The 26,347-nt window shown below is 33.9% G+C and overlaps 5 protein-coding genes across 5 annotated transcripts; 2 read left to right on the forward strand and 3 right to left on the reverse strand.

Moving 5' to 3' along the window:
- Positions 1 to 1,378: 1,378 nt before the first annotated feature.
- On the reverse strand, positions 1,379 to 5,878 carry LOC127248882 (peptidyl-prolyl cis-trans isomerase CYP65). Its single transcript, XM_051271432.1, has 11 exons — positions 5,640 to 5,878; positions 5,473 to 5,535; positions 5,254 to 5,357; positions 4,874 to 4,965; positions 4,697 to 4,786; positions 4,528 to 4,603; positions 4,079 to 4,443; positions 2,783 to 3,039; positions 2,401 to 2,689; positions 1,963 to 2,073; positions 1,379 to 1,860 (listed from the first exon to the last, which is right to left on the reverse strand). The coding sequence occupies exons 1-11, from the start codon at positions 5,765 to 5,767 to the stop codon at positions 1,654 to 1,656; spliced, it is 1,782 nt and encodes a 593-aa protein (XP_051127389.1). The 5' UTR covers positions 5,768 to 5,878; the 3' UTR covers positions 1,379 to 1,653.
- A 1,102-nt stretch (positions 5,879 to 6,980) lies between these two features.
- On the reverse strand, positions 6,981 to 10,087 carry LOC127248749 (adenylyl-sulfate kinase 3-like). Its single transcript, XM_051271266.1, has 8 exons — positions 9,918 to 10,087; positions 9,362 to 9,767; positions 9,127 to 9,267; positions 8,277 to 8,426; positions 8,075 to 8,193; positions 7,894 to 7,978; positions 7,402 to 7,448; positions 6,981 to 7,293 (listed from the first exon to the last, which is right to left on the reverse strand). The coding sequence occupies exons 2-8, from the start codon at positions 9,639 to 9,641 to the stop codon at positions 7,195 to 7,197; spliced, it is 921 nt and encodes a 306-aa protein (XP_051127223.1). The 5' UTR covers positions 9,642 to 9,767; positions 9,918 to 10,087; the 3' UTR covers positions 6,981 to 7,194.
- Positions 10,088 to 18,344: 8,257 nt separating this feature from the next.
- On the forward strand, positions 18,345 to 19,127 carry LOC127248673 (60S ribosomal protein L26-1). The gene has a single exon (XM_051271135.1). The coding sequence runs from the start codon at positions 18,403 to 18,405 to the stop codon at positions 18,841 to 18,843; it is 441 nt and encodes a 146-aa protein (XP_051127092.1). The 5' UTR covers positions 18,345 to 18,402; the 3' UTR covers positions 18,844 to 19,127.
- Positions 19,128 to 19,502: 375 nt separating this feature from the next.
- Positions 19,503 to 20,287, reverse strand: LOC127248674 (mitochondrial outer membrane protein porin 2). Its single transcript, XM_051271136.1, has 2 exons — positions 20,202 to 20,287; positions 19,503 to 20,077 (listed from the first exon to the last, which is right to left on the reverse strand). Exons 1-2 carry the CDS (start codon positions 20,273 to 20,275, stop codon positions 19,762 to 19,764), a joined length of 390 nt encoding a protein of 129 aa, XP_051127093.1. The 5' UTR covers positions 20,276 to 20,287; the 3' UTR covers positions 19,503 to 19,761.
- A 1,822-nt stretch (positions 20,288 to 22,109) lies between these two features.
- On the forward strand, positions 22,110 to 26,035 carry LOC127248672 (calcium-transporting ATPase 2, plasma membrane-type-like). The gene is made up of 6 exons (XM_051271133.1): positions 22,110 to 22,426; positions 22,510 to 24,591; positions 24,661 to 24,819; positions 24,895 to 25,066; positions 25,151 to 25,452; positions 25,546 to 26,035. Exons 1-6 carry the CDS (start codon positions 22,253 to 22,255, stop codon positions 25,786 to 25,788), a joined length of 3,132 nt encoding a protein of 1,043 aa, XP_051127090.1. The 5' UTR covers positions 22,110 to 22,252; the 3' UTR covers positions 25,789 to 26,035.
- Positions 26,036 to 26,347: the final 312 nt, after the last annotated feature.

The raw sequence follows: 26,347 nt of genomic DNA on the forward strand, positions 1-26,347 counted from the left end.
CTCCCTAAATCCAAGAAAAACATTTGAACAGCAGCTACCTAGCTCACAGCCAAATTTATTTCGTCATCCATGCACTCAGTTTTGGGTCTATTGAATTTATTTAAAATTAATAAATAATTGGTATTATCATTCTTTGAAGCTCTAAAGTACAAAGCCACCCCAGAAAAATAATTGAATGATATATACGTACAAATATTTGTGTGTACGGCACAATCTAGTAGAGTATTTCTGAGAAACTAAAAACTAAAATAAAAAGGTCAATATATATAATAGTGCAGAGAATATATAGAATAGGACATATAGTAGAGTTTGATAAGATTTGTCCTGAGAAGATATAGTACTACTGTTCACTCTTTCAAACTAACACTACACAAATATAAATAAATAAATAAATTATACTAGTAATTCAAGAACTTTGCTGTATTTAGGATTTAATTAGTGCCCAACAAAACTTGAACCTACAAAGCCATTTCACACTAAAAGAAAGACCTAATTTTGATGTATACATACAAGAGAAGCAAGAATTTGACTTTGTTGTGTTTCTCCAATTCTTGTCCAACCAACCAAATACTGGAAGAAAAATCATTCCTGTTTCCACACTAATTAACAGGTCATTATCCACTGTTTGGCAAAAAATAAATGACACCACTATCTGCTCCACTTTCCTTCAATTCCACTTGTAAACAAAAGAGGAAATATCATATCAATTTCCTTTCCATATCCCCACAAAAATCTCTACAACAAAACAAACCCAAAATGGACTCACGCACACACCTTCTCTCCCCTTTTTATTTCTTCATCCTACATTAGACATTGTGGGACATTTGCCTGATATATATGCACCACACCAAAAACACATATGCTTTTATGTCACTCTTACCTGCTGAAGAAAGCCCACAAGAACCCACCCCACCCCCGTAGCAAGATTTTCAATCACACAGGATCAACCCATGTGGGAGCAGTGTACGCCATCCCAACCTGGATTCTCTTCCTTTCTATGGGAGCTAAATCTAACCACCCCACCCCAGTTTTTGTGATAAAGCAAAAGGACCACAGAATGGCCCTTTTGTGATAAGAAGAGAACAAGCTATTGTAGCTGGTAACAATTCAGATAAAAGCAATCTTCTGGGCTCAACTGGGGTGACATGGTATTTCAGCTTATTACAAGATAAAATGATTTCTAGACCACACCTAAGAGATCACATACATATTAAGCTAATGGGCTACCAAGAGAAGAATCCGCAAAACGGACTATAGCATGGTATTAAGGTGAATTTGTAATGCAGATTCTTAACTATTCATCTAGTAATTCAAAGGCTAGATATAGCAATTATCAACATTACATAGAAAACTAGCACTTTAGAAGGGGCAAACAAAATGGAAAAGTAACCACTGACAGATGCCACCTCATCTCATGCAGAGTGACACACTTCGACTTATTTAAAATTTCATAAGAATACAACAATCATGAATTCATTTCGGCCAATAAACTGTAAAACACAAATACAGAAGACCATGATTAACATATATATGTATAGATATACATACTGTTGGACCACATCTTGAATCCGAATCAGTAAGTGCATTTTCTTACAAGTTCAACTAGCTCAATGATATAAAATCTAATCAAGTTATACAAAAAGATTAAAAGCCTTACCAGGAAGAAAAATCTTTGAGTTCACTTGATACTCCCAATTTTCTTTTCTTCGCTACGGCCCCAGATGGTTGTGCATTACTATCTAGACTGGGGGCAGATGCTGTATGAGCAATCTTTGCTTTCAAGTATTTTCCCACTCCACCACCATTAGCAGGAGTTTCTGTTCCTGTCACAGGATTACTGTACCAAGAACCGATCTTATCCTGAAAGTATTTCCACGGTATGTTAAAGAAGGGTTATAACCAGGTAAGGAGAAGACATCACCAACAAAAAATCAACAGAAATATTAAGGAGGTGCAACTAACATTTTCTTCATCGTTGGCTTTCTCTTCCGCATCGTTCTTCCCTTCCTCCTCTTCATCAGGCTCAGTATATGGATTAACATATACTTCTACACTGATAATTTTGATCTCTTCCTGAAATATATCCAATGTGTTAGCGGTCGGGGAAGGGGAACTTACGAGTATTAAAACTGGAAAAAGAAGCCATATATATATATATATATGCATATACATACACAATTAACCATACTGATTGAATGGAATGGGAATCAGGAAAAACAAAAGATAAAAGTTGATAATCAGAGCAAAAGAGAAAAGAAAAAAGCACTTATCTATCCACTTGAACCATAATAACAAATGAAACTAGATACAAATTGGATTTATACTACATTGTCTTTTAAAGGATGTGATTACTAAAGAGTAAAGATGAGAAATAAATAATGGTGAAGGTAGTGTACAAACCTTAGGCCGGTCATCACCGTCAACTTCTACTTTCTCCATCGTTGAAAGGGTTGGCAATCCTCCAACCACCATTCCAAAAACCGTGTGTTTGAAGTTCAAATGATTTGCTGATTTGTATAGGATGAAAAATTGTGAACCGTTTGTATGAGGACCAGAGTTCGCCATACTAACAACACCTCGACCAGAATGAAGTAGCTTTGAGTTGAGTTCATCTTTAAAAGGCTTTCCCCAAATTGACTCACCTCCTCTCCCTGTCCCAGTGGGATCACCACCTTGAATCATGAAGTTTCTACACATCAAATGCACAACACAGAATGACTAAATCTCAATTTTAATGCAAACATACAATTCAACACAGATGGTGTTTAAATGAATCAAGTACCTTATGCTTCTGTGAAAGGCTACTCCATTGTAATAACCACGTTCACAAAGAGTTAGAAAGTTTTCACATGTTCTTGGAGTGATGTCACAATGCAGCTCAATATTCAAATCACCATGCGTAGTTTGTACTCTAACATAACCTTTCTTCTTGGGATTTTTCTCAACCTTCAAATATTCATATTCATTTTTCGTGACAGGGTCATAAGAGGTAGAAGTGAAAGATCGTGAAGCAGCGCCACTTGTGTAACGACTTTTGACCTGGAAGATACATAAGTGCATCAGGAATGGAATATCCATTAGGGATTTTGAGTAAACATTGTCCAGACTGAACACATATATGGAAGATGGGAACAAGCCAAAGTATATGGCACTCTGGTCATAGATGAAAAAACCATCAGTTCAAGCAGACTAACATATGCACCAAACGAAGTAAAGAACAAGGTAGAGATTTATAAAGGCATTTTTAGAGTTTGTTCACTAATATATCACTTTCTATTGTTTACCAACCCACAATCTAGAAATTACATACAAACACCATAGTACTAAACAACTTTACCCAAAATAGTTGTACATAAAAACACAATATAGAAATTCAATCATGATACACTTGCTCCTACACAAATTTAGATTCAAACACAACTTATTCTTACTTACATTCACAGATAACCTGTACCAAAAAACCTTAACAGTCATTCCTACCAACATCAACCTATCCAATCTATTTTATGATGAAATCAAATAATATTCATATGAAAAATTGCACCTCATCCCACTGCCAAAACAATAAAAACTGCAAACCTCCATGTGACTTAAAAAGGCACAGAACAATGTTTTATTAAATAATATATCATAAAGCCTCAGTTTGAAGCCCTATAACAAATTTATAACATTTCTTTCTCTTTGATAAACATTTATACCCTTTATTTCCAATATAAAGTAAAGCACATCTTCACAACTATAACATCAGAATTTGGAAGCAATCGTGACAATGGAATCACGCAGCATATGCATTTAATTATGCATAATTAACTTGGCAAGTGGCTCGCATATCTGAATTCATTGAAGAAACGAACTACATTATCCACATGTCCAGGAAACAGTGCTTTTAATATATTGATCAACATAAGAGGAAGTACTATGATGATATGATATGGATTAAAGTTCCAAGTAATTTTGTTTCATGTATTAATTATTTGCCAATCTATGTGAAGAAAGATTACAAACCCAATGCTTTTCTTGATAACATTTCCTGCAAAAGATAATCATAAACAAATTCCACAAAAGCAGAAAAACTTACCAGCTTTGCATTTACTGCTGTCCTATCACCAGCCATGTGCGCGGCTATGCGAGCAGCAGTTTTATCACTAGCATCGGCCTTTGCAGCAGCAGCACTTCTTCCATGAACAGACGCAGATGCAGCATCCACTATACTGTACGTTTGCTTTGGCTCCTCTCCATTCTTTGACTCATTGTCCTTAATACGTGACCTTGCCTCTAAAATTGCAGCAAGAGCGGCAGCTCTTTCATTTTTAGCCTTGCTTCCACCACCACCATGTAATGCAATCTCCTTTGCTTTTTCAGTCCCAAGCTCCTTAAGCATTTGCTTTATATCCCCATTAATGTTTATGTTATATGATGGATCAGATTCCATTTTCTTTAGTTCTGACATAAAGGAAGATACTTATTTGCAAAACAAGGAATATGTGAAAAGGCAGTACCAGTAAATATGAAAGTAAAGTTGTTTACCTTCGTCATCGACTTTTAAGTTTTTCTTCACATGGTCAAAATCCACAAGAACTCTGCTATCAAGTGCATTAGGATTCTAGAAAATAAAATAAAAGCACTTCATGAGACTCTAACAGTCACGACCTAAATTCAACTTGAAAATTAGAAACATCAGTCACAATAATCTTACCTGAATGGTAACAATATCTACTCTGGTGAATGGCTCATCAGTGAGAAGCTCCTTCCAGTTCTTTGTTTTAATATTTAATTCCTTAATTGCCTGTTCAATGAGGTTCTAATAAATGAAAATGTACTGAAAGTGCAGAAGAATGGTAAAGACAAATTAGAAAAGAGTAAAAGACTGCACCTCATAACAGAACACATTTCCAGTAGTTTTTACAGCGACTATGTGCGTGAACTCAGTAAAAACCTTATTTAGAACCGGGCAATGATATTCTCCTACAAAAGAGATGTTTGAGCAAAAATAAATTCTGACATTCTATCATTCAAACCATAAATTCATTATTAATAAAGAATGAAGGAAAGGAAACAGATGAACGCCATTCAGAACTTTTCCATCATCTCCTACTTAGGGAGGAGACAAAAAGAAACAATCACTATTCTCCTAGACCCCTTTCTAAGAATTCTCGTCAATCACACTGTCAACTAGGTAAGTTGGTCATTGAAATTTAAAGTTCTAAATCACTGTGTGGCATTCATTCAGATGCTTCACAGAGAGCACACTACCTTCTGCATTCTTGTGAAAATTGAGTGGAATCAAATCCGCCTGCTTGAGTGAAGCCCCCGTTACTGGATGTCTCCCATACTTCCTTATGTATGGCGTGATGTGCCTAAAAACCACGTCACAAATTAGGTCTTAAAGATCATCACTCACAAAAATAAGACCTGATTCACTCAACCAAAACTGAACGACAAAAGAATATCTTGCTTGTAGTAGGTACTTACATGAGATCAAATACGCTACCATCAGAAGTGGCAACGGGGACTTCAAACGGCGTAAACGTCAAACTGCATTGACATCGCAAAAGTTAAATAATTTCTCAAAAAGAAAAATAAAACATCGATAACACCCACAGAAGGGGAAACAAAAACCGAGGGTTAATTGCGCTTACGCGCAGCAATAGAAAGGGAGGCGTTTGAACGGAGTGCCGGATTCTTTCGATTTGGCGCCGCCCCATTCAGTAGCCCACTCCGTTTTCGTGATGAACATCCGGTCCTTGCTGTGCTGCTTCTTCCCCATGTCCGCGGTCCACGCGAGCTACTCGTACCGTGGAATTTGATCGAGTAAAAAGCGAGATAGGGTTTTGCAGAAGATTGAGAAATTTGTCTGAAATTGGGAATGATTTTAACAAGACTGAAAGATGGTCTTTATCATTCCTCAGCCGCCGTCACAGTGGTCGCCGGCTCGACCCGGTAGTTTAATTCGGGCCCTGATTAAAGATCCGAATGGTTAGTCTCATTCTGGACAGGCCCAAATTAGAAGCAGGCCTCGCCCATTCCGAAAATTATAATGAGCCCAAATTAAATTAAATATTCTTTTTTATTTGAATGTTTCAAAAATTTAGAGTGTGCGCTGGTCCACAAGCACGATTTTGCGGGTCTAGGTGTCACAATTGGTATCAGAGTCGATATACGATAGTTTGCAGTCGTTGATCGGACGACTATTGACGTGTCTATAATATTTGGTGTAATATGGACATTGTATTATAAAATAGGGTGATACAGATAGTGACAAATTGTATATAAATACATAATATTAATATTTTTAACATTGAAAAAATCATACAAAAATTGGAGTGGGATCAATTATCTCCCAAGCCTAGTGTAGTTCTACCCCTGGCTGGCCACAGATGTGATACCCCAAGTTGAGCAGTTGTTTGGCTAACCCCGCGTGGATGAGCCGGTATTAGATTATAATTGAATATGTTGTTGTTGTCAACAATTTACACATTTTTTTAGAAAATCCTACTAAAAGAATTCTAGATAGGTGATTTCGCGGCGCGTGGATGACGATAAAAGCATGCTGTATGCGTGAGTGAAGACAAAAACGTATCGAAATGACTCGTGTTGACCTATGAGACCAGTCTATGATATCGGCGAGTACGCCTGACTTTGCGTAACTTCCGGGCCGAGGTGTCACAGTATTTTTATATGTTAGGTTGCTAAGGTGGTGATTACATATTCTACACAATATATACTTACTATTGATTTAGAATATATATATATATATATATTTAAGTTTGAATTGACATAATATATTGTATCAAATAAAAATATGTATCAACGGAAACAAATAACACTCTAATAATTCCGCCATGAAATCAACGATGCCAAGGTGCGTGAAGTTATAGACTCAAAGCTCCGACGACGCCTCCAGGTCGGGGTTTACCCCAAATACCACTGCAGATTTTCACGTTATATATATATATATATATATACACATATAAAAGCAATACCAAGGAACAATGAAATTCCATTCATCAAACAAGTTTATTCATTACATAAGCAAATGCATGCATATACATAATCACTGGATCATTTCCAGGTGTTTTTGGTACTACTTTCAGACAACAAGGATGTTTTATTGACTAATAATTTAACAATAACAATAACAATATAATCTAGCTTAAATTCGAGCTTCTGTTGGCGAGCAGGATGGTAGAAGAATTATGCCTCCAGATAACCTTTCCTTTCAAGGTATGAAATCACAATTTCTGCCGAGGCATCGGGAGCATCGCAGGATCCTTGTCTTTGAGACAGCACTATCTGCGGAAGCAAAAATAGAATTAACTTTCCAAGACTGTACTCCAAGGAATGAATTCTAAAGACAGTATATGATAAGAAGCTCTATTGATGGAAAATGGAAATACAAACCTCGGGGTTTGATGGTGGTTCGTATGGATCATCAATTCCGGTGAAACCTGTAAAAGAGTAATATATCAACATAATGTAACAATTTCTTGAAACAAGAAAAGAATGAACATATTTTTTTTCTGTTAAAACATCAGCAAAATGTAAACAAAGCAACAAACATTCGTTGATTTAGTTGTATGATTCACACATATGCCCAAATTCAATGTTGTGGGAAAAAGATATGCGGAAGCATTTTCTATGGTGCTTATAACTCTTTGTTGTTTGTATTAACAATGTGTTTATACGAGTGTCGAATCAAAACCCATTATTAAACAGTTCCTTCTAATTCTAACAAGATCAATCTTGCACCAATCTTTCCAGGTAGCTGTTCTAAACTGATGGTGCAAGAAGCAGTAATAAAATAATTCCACAACACTGATATCAAATTTCCGGCTGGACTAAACTTAACTAATTTTAAAATCTAATTTACTCATATGAGAACAAGAAAAATACCTTTGATTTTTCCAGCTCGAGCCAGCTTGTATAATCCCTTGGGGTCCCTTGCTTCACAAATTTGTAGAGGCACATCCATGTATACCTGAAAAGGAGGGGAGGTAAGGCTTGGTCTTTCCGGCATAGATGGAAACATGAGAAATTCAGATCCGTGTCAAATTTGAACTGCAAAAATAATAACCTCAATAAAATCTCCTTCAGGCAGTAAAGCTCGGCAAGCATCTCTGTCCTTCTGGAAGGGTGATATCAAACTTGCAATGCAAATAACTCCGGCATCAGCGAATAGCTTAGCCACCTCCCCTGTTTCAAATAATAGGAAGGTAATTAGAATCTTCTGTTAGAAAAATAAATAAATAATTACTACTATTGAGGCAGCAACAAACCCATCCTGCGTATGTTCTCTACGCGGTCTTCAGCTTTAAAAGTAAGATCACGGTTCAGACCATGCCTACAATTATCCCCATCAAGGATATATGAGAGCTTCCCTTTAGCATGTAAAGCATTACTTAAACTGCATGCCACAGTGCTCTTTCCTGAAGTAAAAGCTCAGTATCAAAATAAAGTTGCATCATAGAAGGCCAAGATATGATAGAATCCAAGAATAAAATCACAGTTATGATAGGGTTGGACCAATTATGTTAAGAACAAAGGAGACTAAATTTTATTCGAAAAATTCTACAACAATATTACAAAGCTCTATTATAGATGCTTGCATTCTTCCCTTTTCCATGCCTTTCTGGAAGAACAAAAGAAATTATGTTTTTAACTAGTGCAAACTCATGGAAACTTCAGTAATCCATAAAGAGATAAACCATGGTGCCAAGAAAATATGAAGTTTTAAAGCAAGTTTACACCATAAATCATCAGACTAACCAATTTTTGCAAACTTTCCCTGTTTGAGATTGAAATAATTCACAATCCAGAACTCTCCTCACTTGGTACAAACCCGCTACATTTTCGCTGAAAATTAGAGATTGCTGATAACCTAATTCCTCCAATTATACCATATTAATTATCAACAAGCACTTTCCAAGTCCAATGACTAAAATTTAAAATCAATCTCAAAAACTCTGTTTTACCATGTTCCTAAAAGAGATATTACAGCACATGGTCCAAAGTAATAAATATACAGGAATTGAGCAGTATGAGAACAAGAAATTGAAACCATAAGGGTAAAAAAACAATTCAATATATTAAACCAAGTCAATAGCAGCTCAAAGAAGCCTTGCAAACCTGAACCACTTAGCCCCGTTATCCAAATAACGCAGCCCTTCTGATTGAGCAATCTCTCTCTGTCGCTCTTCTCCACAGAACAGTTGTGCCATACAATATTCGTTGAATTCCCAGAGCTGGGCTTCTGAACTGTTCCTTTCCCTGGTCAGTGATCGGCGCAAAAACTAATCAATTAATTGAAGACAACAGATCGGTCAGCATGGAGACGGTAGATAGTGATGAAATAACAGCGTACCAGACGAATTGCCGTTCTCGTTGTTGAGAAATTCGCCTTTGGAACCCCGCTCAACTTCCTCTGCTCGGTCATTGACGTGCGTCGTCGTTTTGGAGGACTCTATTGCCATGACCGGCGCCAAAACCTTGGATCTCGGCCACTCGCCGCAAATTCCCAATTTCTTAGATCCTGAATTAAACGCCGACAAGTCTACAAACGCCGGCTTGGCGTATAACACATTGGAGAGGAACAAATCCGAGGACTTGCACAAATTCATCGCATGACTGCTAACGGCGGACATATTTGCTCTCCCCAAATTTCCAAACAACCCAATAGTTCTTGCGGAATCGCCTTGTTTATTATGTTGACAATGCAGCGCGCATTAAATGCAGATACAGCCCAGATTCATCGATGGCAACGAAATTCTCTGCAAAAGTAAAAAAATGAAAATAATCAGATTGACTCCACAACTCGTTTTCAAGTGAAATTCAATTTGATTCATTATCCCATCCAGTAAACGAATACTAAATTTTGGCGATGCTAGATGCTAGGGCAGCAGGAATATCGGAACTCAAACCTCATGCGCACACGGTGAGGACACTGCGGCTCGCCACGAAACAGGAATGGATCGATTGTAGGTTAAGATTAGAGCCTAAATTTTTTGATGGAACAGATTTTCTGGAGTGCCGACAGTCTGCAAGTTTTCATTTCTATTGTTGGAATCAGGCCATAAATAGATACTTCAAATTTTGGGAAGATAATTATTAATTTTGTTAGTTTTTAAATACACTTTCCTTCCCCGTAAAAAAAATCACTATTTTTGCTTTTTGGCAAGTGCCATAATGATTTCTTTCTACTTTTTAAAATTTTATCCAATTTAAATACAAATATTAATTAATTTAATTTTAATTTAAATTTATATTTATTAAGACTTACTTAAAATTCTTTTTTTTTTCTTTAAAATTTTCTACATTTTTTTATATAAAATTAATTTAGGATAATAATAAACAAATAAATATATTCTTTTGTATTTTATAAAATTATTAATCTTTAGAATAACTCTATTCATCGAGCGTTTTGGATTGATTAATCTCTAGTACGTGATATGAAGAATTGTGTTAAAAGTATAAAATATACCCCTCAAAAGAGTTGTGTTGTTTTTTCATTTTTTTTCGTCCAAAACAATGGTCATGTTTTTTTATTTAATAAGTGTGATCCCTATTTTTATAACAAAATTATCTATAATTTTCTAAACTATCTATAATTATTACTCTAACCTATTTTTTAAAATCTTTAAAAAAATAAAGGTATTTTTATCTTTTGCATTCTATTTTATATTAATTTTCAATTAAATATCATTATTCTTTATTTCTCGCGTCAACTCCCAACAAGACATCTCTGATGAACGGAGAAAGTATTATTTTAATGTTTGACTTTTTTTACTTTTTGTAATAAGTGTAATTTTTTTATTTATCTTTTATACATGGTATAAAGAATTATGTAAAGAATATAAAATATCAATTATATTTATATTGTATATATTTTATTAAAATATAATAATAAAAAAAATAAAATATCAACATTAGTCGTATAAAAAAGAATATAATAATTTATTAATTTAATAATAAATTATTAATGTTTACTATCTAAAAACATTGTGAACTGTGTGCCGAGCCCTCACGTACTTATTTTAGGACATCCCAAAACCACCCAACATCCCAAAACATTGTACTAAAAAAATATTGGATTTGGATTCTATGCTACGCTGATTTGTTCATAAATTCAACATGGATTTATTTTTATCTTAATCATTTATTAATTTTAATTAAATAAGAATACTTTAATTATTTAGATTATTAAGGATAGTGATTAATTTCAATCAAATAATATTTAAATATTTAAAAATGAAATCGAACTTTTAAACAATTAGGTATGAATTATCCTTATTACACGGCCAGGTGCGTGCAATGAAGCATTATTATTGATATCAAATCATGGCAAGGCTATCAATAATAAGTATTTTTATTTTTATTTTTTTGTTTCATGTGACCTAACAATTTAGTGATATATCCAATCCACCTGTCACAATTTAAATTTCTAAAATTATTATTTCCTGGATTGTTTTCTCGATATGTATAATTGAAATTAAATTATTTATTTATTTATTTATTTTGTGATGAAACTTAATTTAGGTGGCAATTCGACACAGGAAATTCTGCAAAACGATTGAGCACAAATTGTCGTGTTATTACACAGATGTCGCATCAGGTCATACGTTTCACCACGACTTCGATTTTTATTTTCTTTTCTTTTCTTTTTAGGTATAAAAAGTGATATTATAATATATATATATATATATATATATATAATGGATGGCCCAAAAAGCTTTTACATATTTATTTATTTGTTTTCAGGACAAAGAGGTGTCGATTTTGTAATGGAGTGTTTGATTGTACATTATATTTATATTTAAAATATTTTATTTAAAAAAATACAGTTAAAATATTATATAGCTTTCAAATCTTTTACTATCATACGTTGCAATCTTTTTTTTTTATTTTCTTATTCATGTTTTTTTCCCCTTAATTTATGTAACTTTCATTAAAAATAAATAAAACGGTGATGGAATATTTAAATTATATCATTAAAAATTTGTGTCGTAACTAAAATTAGTAAAAGATACTATATATTTGTGAACTATTGGCTTGTATTTCAATATCATATTCAAAACAAAGTTGCAAATTATATATATATATATATATATTTCTTTTTTTTTTTTTGAATTTGAAATGTATTGGTGTAAAACTATTCTTTTTTTTCTTTTAATAATGTGAGAACTGCATTCGCTATTTTTCGGTTGTCATCTGGGTAAATCCTGATTGAATTTAATAGTCAATAAATTAAGATTTTTAAATTTTTTTTCATGATTGTGATGTGGGAAATTTGTATTTTGTTTCCTCTTTTCTTTTCTTTTTTTAAATAATATTTAATATTATTTTTAAAAATTATTTCTTTCGAATATTACTATGGTTTTTTTTTTAGTCCGGTTACAATTTTTTATTACACAATTTTTTACAGGAAATTTAAAGATCAAATCAAAAGAATACACACACACATATACACTATACGGGCATATAGGATATACTTTTGGTGTTTGTTAAAAATTTTGATCTAATTTTGAATTATTCATCAAATTTTTTACTACATAAATATATCGGGTTAAATATTTTTATTTAATTTTTGAAAGAATAGAAATAGAAATAAAATAGAACATGTGTAATTGACTCATATGATTATGTTATTTTTTATTTTAAGAACTTAATAGATAGAATAATAAAATAATAATAATAACAATAATAAGGGTGAGTTTATTTGATATTTTGTTTTGAGTTTTATTTTGAATAATAATCTAATAATATATTGTGAGAAAAAAAATATATTTATATTATCGTTGCAAAAATTGAATTAAACTTCAAGTAAGAATTTTAGGTTCTATACTTCTATTTATATGCATATATTTTTATAAAATTTAAGTACTATTAATCAACAATTTTATTACAAAACAAAAAAAAAAAATTACTCCATCCTTCCACGAACTAATGTCTATTTTCCTATTTGATATTCAATAACTATTCTTTTTTTTTAAACACAAATTTTACATTTTTATCCTTAATTTATTTATTACTCTGCTATACAATTAAGGGCAAATTTGTCGATTCATAATAAAAAAACAAACACCTACAAACCCGTACAAATATACTTAGGACAATAGAAATTTGACGGAGGGAGTATTAAATATATACTGTATATTTTTTTCATAAAGTACTATATAAATGCAACAAACCTTTTACTAATTTTATATATTTTTAAAAAATTTAAAACCTCTATATATAATAAGCTTAAACCTCACTACTTATCTTCTAATATACATAATCTTGTAAATAAATTAATTACTTAGGATGGAAATGATCATTGCATTGAAATAAAAGATTTTATAATTTTTGTGTATGGTATTGGAAAATGAATATATATAAAAAATAATAATAAAAAAAATTATTTTTTCAGTTTATTTTTTCTATATGCAAATAAATGAATATTGAAAAATCAAAGAGTGTGTGTTCATATGTTATTTGTTTGTATTGTTTAATTTTTATATTCTTTTTACAAAATAAATCATTTCAGTTTCACAAATGTCATATCTAAATTATTATATATATATATATAAAATACCAACTAAACACTTTTGCAATATTTCTCTATGAATTCATATTTCATCGAAATGATCTTTTACAAGTAAATTTTGAACTTAATAACCTGCAAATTAAACTCGATAAAGATAAATCATACTAAACAAATCATGTGTAGCAAGTAAAATTTAAAGACGTAAAAAATTTAAATTTATTACTTTACGGTCACAAATTTATCCGTAGCAAGTCATTCATTGCGGAAACACCTTTATTTTATTTATTTGGTGTCGTGGATTGACTATCAATTCATTTATTATATTTTGGCTCATTCTACCGATTAATTGTCCTGTTGGACTATACTATATAGATTATGAATTTAAATTAGGTTAGATAATGTTCGTAATTCATGACTCTTGCTAAAATTTTAATATTTTTGCCTACACGTTTTTAACTTTTAATATTTATTTGAATGATACCATATGTATTAATTTGAGTGTAAAAAAATATCAAATAAATATATAATAATAAAAATATATCAGGTGAATCAGGACATATACCCACCACAAAATAATAATAGTAATATTAATAATATGATGTAAAATAAATAAATAAATAAATAAATAATTATATGGTCTGCATTAGGCTTCCATAAGATTTTATTTATTTAGTGGTGTCTTGCGTGCCCAAAAAATTTAATAGGGTTGGTGTGAAATAATTATTGCAACTTGTTTTAAATATGCATTTTTAATGTTGGTTAAATTGCACAAAATACATCCGCCCATGTTTTCGTAAAATTGCATCAAATCTCCTGTACTTTCAAACTTCCTCGTGGTTTCGTAAACTTTGCGTCTAACCCCCTCAGTGGTCCTTATTTATCGGTATTTGACCTAAATGCGCTCAAACTGCGAATAAATTTTAAAATATCAATTTATAAACCCCTAAAATTACAAATATATTTATTTTTTTTATATTTACCTTAAAAAAATAGTAAATATACTAAAAATAGTTATTTTTCTTAGGTTTTAAAAGTTTATTTTTACTATTTTTTAGGCTAAATATATAAAAAAAATAAATATATTTGTAAATTTAGGGGTTTAAAAATTGAGATTCTAAAATTTATTCGCAATTTGAGCGCATTTAGGTCAAAATACTGTTAAATAAGAACCATTGAGAGAGTTAGACAAAAAAATTTATGAAACCACAATGGAGTTTGACACAAGTACAAAAAATTTGGTGAAATTTCATGAAACTACGGGTGAATTTTGTGCACAAAAATATTTAATTCGTACAGACAGGACTCTGGCTATACAAATTTGCAAAAAAAAAAATAAAAAATTGCAATATATATATATATATATCAAAAATAAAATAAAAAGTCGATATCAAGGAAAACATAAATAAATTTTGCAATGGCAAGAAAATGACTGCACTGCAATTTTTGCATTTTTCTAAAAAATAATCGCAATTGACTATTCTTTTAATGGTGGTTTCAGTTTTGTTTTTGTTTTTTTAAACATTCACTGACTATTGAAATTGAATGTTGAATTTAAAAATCATTAAAAGATATTCCCTCCGTCTCCCTCCGTCCCAAGATACCGTGTCTGTTACACTGTAGATACGGTATTTTAGGAAATATATTAGTGAAAATAATTATCCTATAATATAAATAATTATAATAACTAATTAGTTTAATTAAAATTAAAAAATTTAAAATGAAATTAAAGTGTGTAATCATTTTCCAAAAAAGAAAAGTGACATGGTATATAGGACGAACAGAAACGACAACGTGGACATGGTATCCGGAACAGAGAGAGTACAAAGGTAGTCTTCATATTGTACTTTTTTTTTAAAAAAAATAATAATAAAATACATGCACAGTTAAATATTTTCTTAGAAAAAATATAAATCAATTAAACAATGATAATTATATGTTTATAATAATATGTATTTTATAATGATTTTAAAATTATGTAAAAAGTATAATTTCTAAAAAGATTATTTTTTAATGAGCCAAAAGGAACATAATACATAGATTAATTCCATATTGAGATATTAGTAATTAAATAATAATAATAATTATTATAAATTTATAATCTCACAACTACGAATTTACAAACAAACCAATATATATAAGAAAATTATTAAATGAGTGTTTATTGTATTTTATTTTTAAAAATTCAAGTTAGAAGTTTTTGAAAAAAAATATATATATTTATTAGTATAATATTGTGAAAAAATAAAAACAAGAAAAGAAAATCAATTTTTTATAGAAAAAAATAATAATATATGAAAAATGTGACATAAAAATAAATTAAAAATATGAAAGCGAGGTTGGGTATGTGGCATAATTTAGGGAAAAAAAGGCAGCAAGTGTAAGATCCATTAGAGGTGCGGGCCCCGTTGTTCCAAATGGACTTCCATAACGTGTCATTGCTCTGTGGAAATAAATTATAGCGTGACCACTACCGAAAACGACGTCGTGTCCTCTTTGTAGGATCCACCTTGGGAGCTGAGGTGATGGGACTTGCGTCCAATTGGTAGTGGACCTGGACCTGGACCTGGAGCATCCTCTCTGTACACAAATTTTACATTATTATTATTATTGGATTAAATAATGTGGATTTTTTCAAATTTCTTAAAATTTTATTATTGGAATTTTATATATTTTTTTTACAAAATATTTCATTCATAATAAACTTAAACTAATTTTTTCTAAACTCAATCAAAAAAATACTTCCGATTATTTAATGTATTGAAATATACATATTACTTTATTTAATTAATTTTAGCTTACTATATGTTAAAATTTTCAAAGGTCCATTTAGACTTGAGTTTTGGAATTATTTTTAATTCGGAGAGTTTTGAATTTAAATATTTTTTAATTGAAAAGTTGATAGTATTTTTTTTTTATGTTTGCTATAAATATATTTAATTTTTCATTTTAATATGTTAATTTTCGATATATATGTTTTATTTAATAATTGTATTTTTTTATTTAAGTATAAAATATTTATTTAATAGGGACATGCCTCACCTAAACACAAATGTGTTTGTGACATTTAGGTGAGAACTTTAAACTAGACAATGCCAAAATTGTTCAAATGTGATTTGTTTTGTAGGGTCAAATTTGTAAGCCAGTAATTTCGATATAATATTTATTCGATTTACAATTAAAGAGTAACGGTTGTAAATTTTTATATTATTATTTTATTTTTTTTAGAAAAAAGTTCAAATATGTTGTCTAAATAAAACAATTTGTTGGTTTGGGGTGTGATGTAATGCTTGTTTTTTGATTCAAGGTTTGAAAATAGTACAAATTTAAAATTTTGATAGAAGTTATTGAAGTTATTTTAATTTGCAAAGTATAGAGGGTTACTTATTATTATACTATCCGATTTTTAAATAAAAAATTATTATATCAAAATACTTGAAAGTAATACATAAAACTTTTATAATAAATCGGGTCATAGTGCAACACTTTTTTTGGAACTGTGATTCTAAAAAATAATATTTTATATTTTTTTTATACAATTCTCTATATTAAAAAAATTCAGAAAAAAATTTAAACACTTATTACAAAAAGTAAAAAATATCAAATATTACATTTAAAATAATATTGTACATATTTTATATTTTTAGTCGGTAATATTCTCTGTTAGTAACGTATTCTCACATTCTTTTTATTTTTTGTCATCCAAACTTATTCTCGTTTTTTTAGGTAAAAATATACTACTTTTTCTATTTTTTTTTTTACCATAAATAAATTTATATTTTTACTCAATCTTTTAAAATCCGTCCTGATCAAATACACATAAATTTCAATTAATTCAAAATCTTTCATTTGGGCTACCAGAAGATTCTGTGGTCCAACTTGACTCTCTACCATGCCAAAGCCCAAAAGGGCCGAAATATGCAATTTAAACAAATCCTTGATATAAAATTAATTAGTGACTAATATAATATTTTGAATAAAAAAATATATTTGTATAATATTCTAAGAAAAAAAAAAGTAAAAATTTGAGTTGATTTCAAAGTATTTTCCATTCCAATTAGAAAGTACTTTTCCATTATTTTTGTCCCTAATAAAATATTTTTAAAAAAATAAAAGTAATTATACATTAATACTAAAATATTATTATTATTTTTTTAAATTAAAAATATACTATTAAAAACATAATTATTTTATTGTAAAATCAATGGTAAAAATATTAAAATTGTTACGTCATATTCACTAACTAATAAAATATTATTAATTTTTAATTTACTACAAAATTTTAAAAAAACCCATTAAAATATGACAAATGATGTACTTTTTATGAATAGTGTGAGACCAACCTCAAACTTATCATACACTTAATGTTACGAAAATGATCAAAATTTTAAATTAAAATAGTTTTTTAAATGATAACTTTGGGTACAGAAACGTTGTTGTTGCTAAAATTTAAGACATATGGACCGGTATTATTTTGGGATAACAATAATATATAAATATATTAGTAAGCAAAAATGATATCTTAAGAAAAAATAGATTGTTGTAAATATTTATTGAATTGAATTTGTGAAAATACCAATTAAATCATAGAATGTGTTTGGTTTCTATTTTTTTTGCAATGTGTTCATACATCGAATTCAAGGGAGATGAAAGCCCAAATTAATTTTTAGGTCAATTTAATGTCGATTGGGCCATAAAGTCCATTATTTGGAATTTGCAAGATCAAATCCAAAATAACTTTTATATATACATTTAGAAAACCTAACTAATTATCGGGCTCAATATCGGCCCATTTCAAATGACCGTATATATAAATTGAAACAAAAAACCCTAATCGCGACGACTGCAGGCAGCGAATTCCTCCACCACTCCCGGCGGCGAAGATGAAGTACAATCCGCGCGTTTCCTCCTCTCGGCGCAAGAGCCGGAAGGCGCACTTCACGGCGCCGTCGAGCGTCCGCCGCGTCATAATGAGCGCGCCCCTCGACACCGATCTTAGGTCGAAATACAACGTCCGTTCGATGCCGGTCCGTAAGGACGACGAGGTTCGCGTGGTCCGTGGAACCTACAAAGGACGCGAGGGTAAGGTAGTTCAGGTTTACCGCAAGAAATGGGTGATCCACATCGAACGCATTACTCGCGAGAAGGTTAATGGATCCACCGTCAACGTTGGCGTACATCCTTCCAAAGTGGTCATATCGAAGCTCCGCCTAGACAAGGACCGGAAGTCGCTGCTCGACCGCAAGGCGAAGGGACGCGCCGCAGCTGACAAAGACAAGGGGACAAAGTTCACAGCAGAGGATATTATGCAGACCATTGATTAATAAAGGTCTTACTTCATAACTTTCGATATATTTTATTTAGGTAATCGATGAGAGTTGATTATTCGAAACTACGTTGCTATCTCGACGGAATTTCGATTTTGCCTATTTCCATGCAGTGCAGATTTTGCTATTGAAATTTTCCTTTGAATTTGATTCCTATATATATATATATATCTATATTCACTGTTCTTCTGTGACTTCTTGTTTAAGGATTCATCTATTTTTTATTTCATGTGGTTTTGAAGATGAATTTATGTGATAATTCAGAATCGGAATTTTATCTACACTATGTTATTAAAGATCTCTCTTTTTTCTTAATCCTAAAGCTTTAATTTATGTGGTAATTTGAATGAAATTATTTCACGTCTTTAATATATATAAAAAATAAAAATATATTTAGATTTTAATTCACAGCACAAAATCTCATGTGATATGTATGAGCAAGCAAGCAATAAAATCGCAAAATTTACTGACATCAAGAATTAAAATGGATCAAGAAAACTATGCCACTTCATAGCAAGATATCATTAGTCATATTTCTTGTTAATTGCCAACTAATATTTCCTAACATCAATTATTCTTGAATAGCTTCAAAAAAAAAACCTCAAATGGTGTTGTTTATTGCTGTCGATAACTTTTCCTTGGGTTTTCACCAGCCATGCTTTCATATTTACATTGTTATAGTTCAACATATCGGCAGTGCACAATCGATAAAACAGAGGACCAGAAATCATGTTGAACAATTATTTATATACAACATATTTTGCCAGAAGTATTCCCCTAAGTATGAATGTTAACAAATGTCGATTTATATTTCCATCATTATAACGAAAAGTTCCGAGTTAATAGTTGGATTTGAGCAGTTGGTACCTGCACGCTACCTCTCTTTCGGTCTCAGCTCAAATTCTCGAGGCTTATTCATGGCTCTGGCTGTCTCAAACAAACGGTGACCCCAACTCCCGGAGTCTTGTTCATGGCTTTGGTATCGAATTCAGTGGATAGTGTTAGAAGTAACTTGTTAAAGAACTCATGCTGCAGTACAGCCCCCAATATGCCATGGCTGTCGAGTTTCACTTTCATTGAGCGGAAATTATTCGGGGCATAAGATAATCCTACTCCGAAAACTTCCTCAATGGTCGAGAGCCTGGTGGAGCGGTATACCACAAGAGTGCTCCTCTTTTCTTTATCCAGAGAGACTATGCACGAGGACTTCATGGTGTCGCCATTGTCGCCACTTCGATGAGAAAAAAGAAAAAGGCCAAAAGGCTGTTAACTACCTCTTAAAAAGATCTAAGCAAAGTAGACGAAATGATTAAGAGAGATTATCATGCATCATATTGGTGAATTGCAAGACTTACAGTATCACGGTGGATCGTAAATTTGGACTTCCCAGGGTAATGCCAGCAGATTTTGTTAATTTGTGTTCGGTCATATTGTATTTGATCTTTGCACCCAAAGCAAAGGTTGGAGTGCCAATGGCGAATGAAAAATCAATTGGAGAAATTCTGTACAGCCGAGAGACGTGGTTAAGATCAACAGCTGCTGTGTACGTTGTATGAGGGAGGAAGTACTGAAATTCAAACTGCAATGGCAATGAAGTGTGTTAAGAACTGAATTTGGTAATGGCAGAATGGCAAGGTGTACCTTTCTAGATTCGTAATTGGGATAATGCAGAGTGGTGGCAATGATCTTTGATGAGGGGATAACATCAGCCACAGCCAGAGTTGATAAGATCTGCAAAAGGGAACAGAGGTATCAATGAATCGATTGTCGAATGTGCGCCTTGCGCTGAAAATTTGTTAAGCTCACATTCGAATTTTCATGGACTTTTAGATCTGATGAGACATTGTTGTATGTGGAATGTGATGTAAATTCTGTAGATGTGAAACCTAATTTTCTCTTTGTGGATGTTGTCATTACCTGCATAAATGAAGTTTGATGTTGTATATGGTCATTACCTACCTCATGATTAATGAAGATGATAAAACATTTACAAGAACTAATCAAGATATTGAATACAGACAGAAAGATTCACCAATGGATGCATCTCAAGAACATTGTTTTGAAGATTTGAAGCTCCCAGTTGAACATAAAGCAAAATCTTCTAATATGCAAAGAATGTGACTTCATAGAATGTTTGAAAAATGAATCCATGGACTAGAGTATTAAATCAATCTTAATTTAGTCAAAATTCAGTACTCTGCATCGTGCATAAACTTTATAGAAGGTGGAATTTGCAGATCTGAAACCCCCAATAGAAAGGAGAACAATTGCAATTTACAGAATCATTAGTTTATTCATAGCTACTACTTCTAAATTCTAATCCAATGTTAGTGATGCAAAACCAATCTAACTAAGAATCAGAGAGGAAGATTTCAAATGCCATCCACAAAACACTCTTCTATTGGAAACCGCCACTTTATGCACATGTGAAATAGATACAAACCACACTCTTCTTCAACGTGAACAAGCACAGTGCTCTACGCAATGATTGAAATCCTATCAAACTATAGAAGCTTCCATATTTTGTATTATTATTTCTTTCAATCGTCAAGCTACAAAAACAGAGTATACTGTTACCACTCCAAACAATAAAACAGACCTATCATGGAAGAAGAAAGTTAAACAATAATCTTACAAAACGCGGCCTACAATCGATGGAGAAAGAGAATCTGCAATCCGAGCCTCCAGAGACAAAATCCTTGGTAAGAAGATCTACAAAATCAAAATTAATTAAAAAAAAAAACACAATCGTCGTCACTAGAACTCAAAAACAGAAACGCAGGACAAAAAAACAAACCAACCTCTGGCTTTCTTCCCAAAATCCGAGAACAATCCCGGTCCCTCGCTCATCGTCGCCGTCTCTGGTTTCTCAAACCGCCGAAGCAACCTATACTGAAATGAGAAATTCAAAAAACGCGGGAGAGAGAGAGTCAGAGAGGTAGTTTTAAAAACGCGAACAATAATTTCAGACCGTCGATCTGAATTTCGACGGTGAGGATCTGAGATCGATAAATTGCCTTTGCTCGGAATTGGTTCGTCTGTTATGGGCGTTATATCACAGACACGTCAACGTAGCACACCTCCATAATCGCATTTTTCATAAAGTCGCATTTCCATATAAATAAATAAAAACGGTTTGACCCGTTCAAGAAAAGAGAGTCGTTAGGACACGAGTGGACGACCGTAGTTCAGTTACTAGAATCAAGATTCATTCATTCATTCATTCTTCCTAAAACATAGAAAGAAAGAAACAAACATGTTGGGATGTTTACTCTTCACTTTCACCTTTCATTGTCCAAAATGATTCTTCTCATTTCTTCCCAATCCTCAAAGATGATCCTAAACAAATAGAAACAAGAATCAGATCATCATCATATTTTACAATACAAAAAAACAATCCAAGAAAATGGAGAACTTACTAAGTGATACATGGGAAGTTAAGCCGAAGCACGCATCGGAGGAGGTGCTGCAGCGATGGAGGGATCTCTGCGGCGTCGTCAAGAATCCGAAACGGCGATTCCGATTCACGGCCAATCTAAGCAAGCGTAACGAGGCCGCGGCGATGCGAAAGACTAATCAGGTCTTCTTTTTCCTTTTTTTCTCGAATCTTTTGTTTTCATGTTAGCATTCATTGAATTGTGTTGTGTTGTGTTGTAATTTCAGGAGAAATTGAGGATTGCAGTTCTTGTATCGAAAGCTGCATTCCAGTTCATACAAGGTTTGTTTCTGTTTTTATTTTTCTTTTTGCTGTTCGTCGCGCATTCGCTTTCATCTGGCGCCGATTCTGTTCTTCTTTCAGGGATGCAATCGAGTGACTACACCTTGCCTGAAGAAGTCCGAGCTGCCGGTTACCAGATATGTGCCGATGAATTAGAGTCCATAGTCGAAGGGCACGATATGAAAAAGCTAAAGCTTCATGGAGGGGTGAAGCAAATAGCCGATAAGCTTGTGACGGATACGACCTCAGGCATTTCTACCGATCCTGACGCCTTAAGTCGAAGGCGACAAATATATGGCATCAATAAGTTCGAAGAAAGCGAAGTTCAAAGCTTTTGGATGTTCGTTTGGGAAGCACTTCACGACATGACACTTATGATCCTCGGCGCCTGCGCCGTTGTCTCTTTTATCGTCGGCATTGCGACAGAGGGATGGCCAAAGGGAGCTCACGACGGGCTTGGAATCGCGGCGAGCATCTTGCTGGTGGTGATGGTGACTGCAACAAGTGATTATCAGCAGTCTTTGCAGTTCAGAGATTTGGACAAGGAGAAGAAGAAGATTGCAGTTCAGGTGACAAGGAATGGCTACCGGAAAAAGATGTCGATCTATCAGCTGCTCGCTGGAGATATCGTGCATCTTTCGATCGGCGATCAAGTCCCCGCCGACGGGCTTTTCCTTTCGGGGTTCTCGATGTTGATCGACGAGTCGAGTTTGACGGGGGAGAGCGAGCCGGTGATGATCAGCGCCGAGAGTCCTTTTCTGTTGTCGGGAACTAAGGTTCAGGACGGGACGTGCACGATGCTGGTGACGACTGTCGGGATGAGAACACAATGGGGAAAGCTAATGGCGACGCTGAGCGAAGGAGGCGTCGATGAGACGCCTCTGCAGGTTAAGCTGAACGGAGTGGCGACGATCATCGGAAAGATCGGTCTTTTCTTCGCCGTGGTGACATTCGCCGTCTTAGTCCAGAAAATCTTGCTGCGCAAATGGCACGACGCGACGACGCTCAAGTGGACCGGCGACGATGCCTTGGAGTTGCTCGAATACTTTGCCATTGCAGTCACCATCGTCGTTGTCGCAGTTCCGGAGGGACTTCCTCTGGCTGTGACGCTAAGCCTCGCCTTCGCAATGAAAAAGATGATGAACGACAAAGCGCTCGTTCGACATTTGGCTGCTTGCGAGACGATGGGATCAGCTACAAACATCTGCAGTGACAAAACAGGAACATTAACAACCAACAGAATGACTGTGGTGAAGTCCTGCATATGCATGAGAGTTAGAGATTTAAGCGAGCCGGGAAGCGCTCGATTAGCTTCGGAGATCCCGGAGAAAGCTCTTAAACTTCTTCATCAGTCGATATTCGCCAACACCGGAGGAGAAGTTGTGGTTAACCGCCACGGAAAGCGCAAGATTCTTGGAACGCCGACTGAGGCAGCTATTCTGCTGTTTGGGCTGGCGCTAGGCGGAGATTTCCACGCCGAGCGAAAAAGATCGAAAATACTTAAGGTCGAGCCGTTCAATTCGACGAAAAAGCGAATGGGGATTGTGTTGGAGAATCCTGATGGAGGTTTAAGAGCTCATACCAAAGGTGCATCTGAGATCATCTTAGCTGCATGTGAAAATGTGATCAATTCGGACGGCGAAGTCGTTCCACTCGACGAAGCATCGAGCGATCGTTTGAAAGAAACCATCGATCAATTTGCCGGCGAGGCGCTTAGAACACTCTGCCTCGCTTACAAGGATCTGGATCCCGATTTCTCTGCAGACGATGCTATTCCGGCCTCGGGTTTCACCTGCATTGGTATAGTCGGGATTAAAGATCCTGTACGTCCGGGGGTTCGAGAGTCTGTCGCGCTTTGTCGATCAGCTGGTGTGACGGTAAGGATGGTCACCGGAGATAACATCAACACTGCCAAAGCTATTGCCCGCGAATGTGGGATACTAACCGATGACGGGATAGCTATAGAAGGTCCTGTTTTTCGCGAGAAGCGTATGGAGGAATTGAACGATTTGATCCCCAAGATTCAGGTAAGTAAAAGCTTTGCTCGATGCATTTGTTCATACGACGAATGATGGATGATTATACCATTCTATTAGGTGATGGCTCGTTCTTCGCCGCTCGACAAGCATACGCTGGTGAAACACTTACGAACGACGTTTAATGAAGTTGTAGCCGTAACGGGAGATGGAACAAACGATGCGCCAGCGCTGCACGAGGCAGATATTGGACTTGCAATGGGGATCGCCGGGACAGAGGTACATTGTAAAAGTGATTAAGGTTGTGATGATCCGTAGTGTATGAACGAATACGACTAATGAATGATCGATCAGGTGGCTAAAGAGAGCGCGGATGTAATAATTCTCGATGACAACTTCTCCACGATCGTGACAGTCGCAAAATGGGGGCGATCGGTGTACATCAACATCCAAAAATTCGTGCAGTTCCAGCTGACAGTGAATGTTGTTGCATTGGCTGTGAACTTCTACTCAGCTTGCACCACTGGTGAAAAGAATCTCCACTTCTTCGATCAAATACATCGCGTATACATATCTCATACTTTTATGATGATCGGTTTGATTCTTTCAGGCGAAGCACCCCTCACTGCTGTGCAACTTCTTTGGGTAAACATGATCATGGACACACTCGGAGCACTTGCTCTTGCGACGGAGCCGCCGACGGATGAGCTAATGAAGAAGCCTCCAGTGGGGAGGAAAGGAAACTTCATCAGCCCTGTGATGTGGAGGAACATCTTAGGCCAATCCTTGTTTCAATTTATTGTGATTTTGTTCTTACAGGGATCTGGAAAGACATTTTTCAGACTCCATGCTCATCCTCAATCAGATTTGGTCCTCAACACTATAATCTTCAACACATTTGTCTTCTGCCAGGTAAAATGCAACAGTTCAGCACAGTAATCGTCGCCATCTTTTCTTTTTTTTTTTACTTGGAAGAATTTCGACCAAGTGTTGGTTGCTCTGCAGCTATTCAATGAGGTGAATTCCCGGGAGATGGAGAAGATCGACGTGCTGGATGGTATACAGGACAACTATGTCTTTGTCTCGGTTGTGGGATCGACGATCTTCGCGCAGTTCATTATCGTCCAATTTCTTGGGAGCTTTGCAACTACTACTCCTCTTACAATCTTCCAATGGCTGGTGAGCATATTCATCGGATTTTTAGGCATGCCCATAGCAGTAGTCTTGAAAAAGCACATCCCTGTGTAGTAGAATAGAAATGGAAATAGAATGCCAAACAAGCCTTCATCTTCATTCCACCATGAGCTGAAGAAGATAGCTAGCACAGAGAATTTTAAGATCTTCACCGTCTACAACTGCATAGACTGACTGACTGACAGACTGCTGAAAGTTTCGACATTACAGAAGCAGGAAGGAATGCATTGTAGTTAGAAATTTTCTTGCTCAACAATAATCAGTAAAACCAATGTTATGTCATGTGGGTTCAAAATTTCAAACTATAGCAATCTGTACCCTTTTGTTCATTGATCAAATTCCATATTTTAAAGCATTCACATTCCATTTATTCTTGTGAATACTACTATATAGTAGAAAATTACGAAAAATTGAGATTTGATTGGGTGTTCTATGTTGAAACTAAATTTTATGGAATATTTTAAATAAAAAAAATATTTAATATAATGTTAAAGGATAGTGCCAAAACATATATATAACTTGGATGGTAGTGAATAGTAGGCATATTTGGATAGTGGTCTTCTAGAAGAGATTCATACCATTGCAGATCAATAGCTGTTATTCTGTTAACAAA

Source organism: Andrographis paniculata, unplaced genomic scaffold (genome assembly GCF_009805555.1).
Source record: "Andrographis paniculata isolate CXL003 unplaced genomic scaffold, ASM980555v1 Contig34END, whole genome shotgun sequence".
Lineage (NCBI taxonomy): Eukaryota > Viridiplantae > Streptophyta > Magnoliopsida > Lamiales > Acanthaceae > Andrographis > Andrographis paniculata.